The sequence below is a fragment of the Malus domestica genome, chromosome 07, assembly GCF_042453785.1.
Source record: "Malus domestica chromosome 07, GDT2T_hap1".
Lineage (NCBI taxonomy): Eukaryota > Viridiplantae > Streptophyta > Magnoliopsida > Rosales > Rosaceae > Malus > Malus domestica.
Genome location: NC_091667.1, coordinates 1891575 through 1898568, shown reverse-complemented (window position 1 = coordinate 1898568; position 6994 = coordinate 1891575). Strand labels below are relative to the sequence as shown.

Genomic DNA, 6994 nt, shown 5'->3' with positions numbered 1-6994 from the left:
GGGGGACATAAACCTAACCCCTCATAGAACAAGAGAAAAGAAATACAAAAGAAAAAGGGGGGGACATGCACCTTACCCCTTTTGAGAAAGGAAATGCCGGAAAAAGAGGGGGGGACATAGACCGTACCCCTCTTGGAAAAGAAAATACAAGGAAAAGACTAGGCGGACATAAGCCCAAACCCCTCTATAAACCTTAAAAGGTAATAACCTGCAAAACAAACTGCAAAACAAAAGGGAATCCAAAAAGGTTAGGAAAAGAAAGGAGAAAACACATCAAGAAGAGGAGACAAACCTGTAGGTTGGCATGCCCAAGAAATCTGAGTGCAGAGGAGGGAGGATCTCAATTGGGGGAGTGGAATGCCAGACAAGTGAAGATGATAGAAGCCCTAAATTGGCTAATTTGTCAGCAACAGCATTCCCTTCTCGAAAAATATGAGAGCAACGAAAAACCATGTTCTGCAAAAGGAGAGTACAATTGTTCCAGCGTGTCTGGAGCGACCAAGGGGGAGAGAAAGATCCAGAAGCAAAACATGATATTACACTCGAAGAGTCGCTTTCAAGCCATAAATTTTGCCAGCCTCGCGCGTGGGCCAATTCGACAGCAAGGATGACAGCATGGAGCTCCGCATAGAAAGAAGTACGATGGCCCAAGCTTAGGGAGAAACCACCAAGAAAATAACCCGCAGAATCTCGAAAAACCCCGCCACATGCCGCAGGACCCGGATTACCTTTAGCAAGGCCATCAGTATTCACTTTGACCCAAGAAGAAGGAGGGGGGTGCCAAAGAACAGGGACAATAGAAGGAGCTTTACAGGGGTTAGGCGATATTCCAAGAGAGACTAAAAGTTGCCGATCCAAAGTGCCTCGTACATGGCCAGGGGTGAGAGCTCCAACCTGCCTAATCCAGGCCGAGGTGGAGTGGCAGAGACGTGAGAATGAGGGAGGTTTGCCTTCAAACTTCACTTTATTACGCATCTTCCAAATAGCCATGAGTAAGAAAAACCCTGAAGCTAGCCAAACATTGCGAAGATGTGGAGAGAACCGCTTTGACAGAAAATCAAGCCATAGATCAGAGAGGGAGCCCATAGGTTGAATAATAGTGCCAAATTGGGTAGCTAGCCAACGCCAAGCACATTGTGCAAAGTCACAGCTAGAAAATAAGTGGTCAATAGATTCAGAATTCTTGTGACATAGTTGGCATATTGGAGCCAGCGGGATGCCTCGGCGCTGAAGTTGATCCTCCGTTGGGAGCTTGTTGAAAAGAATCTTCCAAACTAAAATAGAGTAACGAGGTGGGATGAAAGGACGCCAGATAATGGAAGCCCAACTCTTGACAGGAAACCGATGACGAACAATTTCATAGCCATCGGAAAAAGAAAAACCACCAGAAGTAGAAGCTTCCCAAATTAAAACGTCCTTATCCTCATCAATTGGAAGAGGCATTTCTAAAATCTCTTTAGTTAGGTCTGGGAAAGTAGAAGAAAAGATAGAAGGAATAACCCATTGTCCCATACGAATAATATTTGAGACCTTAGTACGAGATAGAGAAGGGGCAATCTCTGTTGCACCAACGACATCCACAATAGGCTTATCCAGCCATTTATCAACCCAAAGGGAAGTAGTAGAACCATTTCCAATCACCCAACGACAATTCTGAAACAAGATATGAAGAATGGATTTAATACCAGGCCATATAGAAGATCGCATATAACTACAAGAGTATAGGCGACCATGAAGCTTGAAACGTTTCCGAATATAAATACTCCAAGGGGAATCAGTAGTAATAATAAGCCATCCAAGCTTTAAGAGAGCTGTAGTGTTAAGAGAGCCAAGATCACGCAAACCCAAACCACCTTCATTCTTCGGAGCACATATCTGATGCCAAGAAACGGTAACCAACTTCTTGGAGGTTACGTCACCAGACCATATAAAATTGCGAGCACATCGTGAAAGAGACCTTAGCAAGGAAGAAGGCCACTTATAAACAGAAAAGCTATGCAAGAGCATACTTTGAAAAACTGATTGAGTGAGTTGAACTCTTCCTGCCATAGATAAAAGTTTCCCCTTCCAACCAGTTAACTTAGCTTTAGCTTTATCTGCCAAGGCTTGAAGATGACTCCTTTTAGGCTTGCCACAGAAGATTGGAACTCCAAGGTAGACAAAAGGTGCTTTGCCTTCTTTGAAACCCAAGTAACTCTCAACCACAGCTTTGCGATGCCTTGAGGTAGAGCCCAAGTAGAAAGTACTTTTTGCCTTATTGATAAATTGACCAGAGGCTCTACTATATCTATCGAAGAAACCTTGCAAGTTACGCAGGGTGACACCATCACTTCTACAGAAAATGAATAAGTCATCTGCATAGAGAACGTGAGAAGGAGAGATACAACCTCTTGGAGCAAAAGTTGGCTTAGTAAGCCCATCAAGTTGAAGACGACTCAAGCCCCTTGATAAAGCCTCCTCAGCTAGACAGAAAAGTAACGGAGAGAGAGGATCCCCTTGGCGCACTCCTCGTGAACAAGAGAAAAAACCATGCGGGGAACCATTGATTAGGATGGACAATTTAGCAGATCGTAAGATGGTAGAAATCCAGTCTATAAAACAAGTGGAGAACCCAAAGTTAGTAAGCACCCGCAATAGAAATGACCAATCTAAAGTATCAAAAGCCTTAGCTATATCAACTTTGACTCCCATATTGCCACCACGAGTTTTTTTGTCAAGCACATTGAAACATTCTGAAACTAGGCCAATACAATCAGTGATACGTCGGCCAGGTATGAAAGCAGCTTGATGTGGAGAAATAATGCGTTGAACAACATGAGAAAGGCGAACTGCCAAAATTTTGGGAATAATCTTAAAGAGAAAGTTTGCCAAAGCAATAGGTCTAAAATGAGTCATGGAAATAGCGTCTTCCACCTTCGGTATCAAAACTAAGAAGTTACTATTGGTATTGGGGTATAGCCAATTTGATTGAAAGAATTGCTTCACAAATTGAATGACATCAAAGCTGACAATATCCCAACAGTGATGATAGAAAAAACCTGGAAAACCATCTGGCCCTGGCGCACTGGAAGCACTTAATGAGAAAACTGCCTCCTTAATTTCCTCATCAGTAGGTAATGCAGATAAGAGATCATTTTCAGAGTCTGTGACCATCGGCTGGATGACCTCACAAACCTCATCAATACCTGAAGGGTTGAAAGAAGAGCCGAACACAGTCTGATAGAAATTAACAATATGGTTCTCAATAGCCAGCGGGTCGGTAAGAAGATTATTACCATCAAGAATACAACTGATATGAGAGCTGGATGATTTAATACGAGCATAAGCATGAAAGAAAGAAGAATTTCTATCCCCTTTAGTTAACCACTTAACACGAGCTCTATCTTTCCAAAATGCCTCTTGCATTTGAAGAGACTCCATTACTGTAGTCTTGGCAACAATCTCCTCCTCGAAAAGATCATTATTTATACCCTCAACTGAAATTCTTTGTTGAATCATAGAAAGATTATGCCGAGCATTAGCCACTCTATTATGAACATCACCAAAAACCGAAAAATTCCATTGGCGCAGGCAGGTTTTTAGAGCTTTCAATTTTTGCAGAATGATAAACATAGGACAACCATAGACAACTGTATTGCTCCAGCAATGAGTTACAGTTTCTCGAAAAGATGGATGTTGAACCCACATTGATTGAAAACGGAAAGGACGATGACCATTGCGCAAAACTCTAGAACCAGAGAAAATAAGGGGGTTATGATCTGAGACTACCTTTGGCAACGCTATGCAGTTAGAGTGGGGCCAAGAATCAAACCAACTTATATCACACAAGGAGCGATCTAACCTTCGTTCAGTGCGACCACGAGACCTCCAGCCATTAGACCATGTAAAGGCTGCCCCAGATGTGTTCAAGTGGGTAAAGTTACAAGTGTCAGACATGTTACCAAACTCAGCACATGAAGCTTGGGACGGTCTGCCTCCTCCCATCTGCTCGTGGGCACCCAGGATAGCGTTGAAATCGCCAATAGCCATCCATGGAACTTGTGTTTGTGGGCGCAGAGAGATAAAGTCAGCCCACAAGTCTCTTCTTTTGATAGATGAGGTGCTTGCATAAACAAATGTGAACTGGCTTGGGATATGATCAAAAGTACAGCGAACCGTAACCTGTTGATCAGATATAGAAATAACTAAAGGGTCTGCACAAGCCGAAGATGTTAGTAACCAAAGGTTGGGGGCAAGAGTTCCTCTAGAGTTAAAAGTAAGAGCAGATAAGTTTAAAGAATCCCAATAAGCAGCTGAAATAGAATTAAAAGTCACCATGGGCTCCGCAATGCAAACCAAATCCGGGTGATGCAACCGACAGATGTTAGAGAGCTCCGTCCGAGAGTCATCGTTACCAATGCCACGGATATTCCAGAAGAGAACCTTCATTTATAACGAGCCGGTAATCCACGGACCCTACTCGGATATGGTTTATCACAGGGTTGATCAAGATTGGCAAGCTGCTTTTGTTTTTTCTTTTGACTGTTAGATAGCACAGGAGTAAAACCATCCATATCACAGCCTTCTATGTGATTGACAATATCGATGACATCCTTAGCTAATGTCGCAACATGTTCAAAACCAGGGGGAATGCTATGGTTGTCATGAGGATCCTGCATGCCAAAATTATTTGGGACATCGGTGTTGCCCAAGTGCTGACTATTCTGAGCTACCGTCTCGACCTGATCAAAGCCAGGAGGAGTGCTAGAGTCGTCACAGAGATCATGTGGGCCAAGAAAATTAGGCACATTGGTGTTGCCCAAATGCTGACCATAAGAAAGACCATTCTGATGATGTGATCCATCAGGAGACAGCGATCCGGTCATAGAATTGCTAATATGAGAAATCCCAGGGGATTGAATACCATGCTCTTCAAATTCAGAGTTATTCACAGCTTGGGCAATGGTCCCTAAGGCCTCATCAACCACCGGTTCAAGAGCTTTGTTCAGGGACTCATCATTACCATCATCCACTGCCTCAATACCTGCAGGCAACAATTGATCAACCTGTTGAAGAGGTTCAGAGGCATGTGACCCACAAAAGACATTAACTGGTATTGTTGTATCTATTTTGGGACGATATTCCATGTGCAGTTGACTGCGAGAGTGATCTCCGGTTTTGTTGTCCCCCATGTTACCACCCTTTCGCGTCCGGCTACGAGAGCGACCTCTCGACATCTGTTTGAGTTGTCTGCAACTATTAGCCAAGTGCCCTATCAAACCACAGTGACTACATTTGGGCGGTAAATTTTCATAAACCACCTCAACCGGGAAGCCATGACTTTCTCTTTCAACCATAAGAGATGTAGGTAAATCACCTGCAAGATTGACATCAACTAATATACGTGCATAATAACCATATTGCCTTTCCCTTGTAGCTGAATCTAGTTGCAAGGGGGTGCCAACCCCTCTCGCAATTTCCATCAAGTGTCTAGGATGCCAATATTCCTGACTCAAACCAAAAATTTTAATCCATACCTGAGCATGAGTTTGAGGGAGAACATCACCTGGTTTAAAATCTGGTGTCCATTTTGATAACCTGAATAAACCAGTAGCGAGAGTACACGTACCGCCACCCCATGCCCGTCGCATATCATCTTCCTTATTGAAATGGATATCAAAATAGCCTTTACCTATAGGAACCAGGTTCCATGGTGCAGTAGGGCGCCATGCATCTTCTAAACAAGATTTTAGAGCACCGGTCTTCATTGGCGTAGAACCCTTTTTTAGGAGCAAACGCCCAAGGAGATTATTTTGAAACAACTTCAACTGTTCTTGGTATAGATCCTCGCTAATCTTGACATATGTTTTGTCCCCGCGCACAACCGGAGTTGGAAGTTGGCTGAGATGGACGTCTTCAATTGGGGTGGAAACCACAGAAGCAAAAGTCCTAGCCTTCAGAAGTGGTTGAGCGGGGGGCATATTAGTTGTCGGCATAACCGTCTCTGCAAGAAAACCCCATGGACAAAAGATATTTGTGCCCATGATAATTCAGTTTTGCAACACCATAGAGCAAGGTTGAACGCAGAATAACCTTGGGCGCCCTGAAAAAAAAAAAAAAAAAAAAAAAAAAAAAAAAAAAAAAAAAAAAAAAAAAAAAAAAAAGGGGAGATTCTCTGGAGCAATTCGTCGAGCAGGTACAAGGCACCTCAAACTGAAGACGATATTCTTCTTCGTCTGTGCCTTGAATTTGCTTTTTGCCTCTGGGGAATTTCGTCGAGCAGGTCTCGTGCAAGAGAGAAGGAGCAGGACGGAGGGTTAATCTCTCTCTGTTGGTCTCCGTCGCTTTCACACTTCACATGCCCAACAATTGAAATACAAGGCTACGAACATTTGCTTGCTCCCAGTATTGAGAAGAACCGAAAAAGATCTCAGATTTCCTTGTGATTGGAAGAGAAAGGTCGGCTTCGGAGCAATGGCTTTAACTCTAATCCCGCAACAGAAGAGAGAGAAACAACCGAGAGAGAACGTTAGATGTCAACCCTCCCGATTTGTTGCTTTCTCCACCTTTCATTTCTCCAGTTTACAGTATCAACACTCTTGAGCTTTTCTCACCATGCTTCGATGCTGTTATTCCACTGGTCCCGCCTAACTTACATCACTATAATATATATATATATATATATATATATATATGTATCTGTCAAGAGACGTACTAGACTTATATATATATATATATATATATATATTATAAATAAAGAAACGTTGAGGGAGTAATTGGGTTTCAAAACCGTAGCAAATCAAAACGGCAAAACGGACAAAACTGTTTGAATATGCTTAATAACATGCTCATCTTCTCTATATAGAAAAGGAATCTCACGTTTTATATTTAAGAGGAGATAACTCCTTATCTAATTGATAAGGCCAAAATAAATTGGCTGTTTTAAATATATTTAAATATTTAAATAAAAACATATTTGTTCCAACATGTATAATGACATATGACGTACCGTATT

At 42.4% G+C, this 6994-nt stretch overlaps 1 protein-coding gene across 1 annotated transcript; it reads right to left on the bottom strand.

Annotated features, from left to right (window-relative positions):
- Positions 1 to 273: 273 nt before the first annotated feature.
- Positions 274 to 4428, bottom strand: LOC114827493 (uncharacterized). The gene has a single exon (XM_070825070.1). The coding sequence runs from the start codon at positions 4426 to 4428 to the stop codon at positions 274 to 276; it is 4155 nt and encodes a 1384-aa protein (XP_070681171.1).
- Positions 4429 to 6994: the final 2566 nt, after the last annotated feature.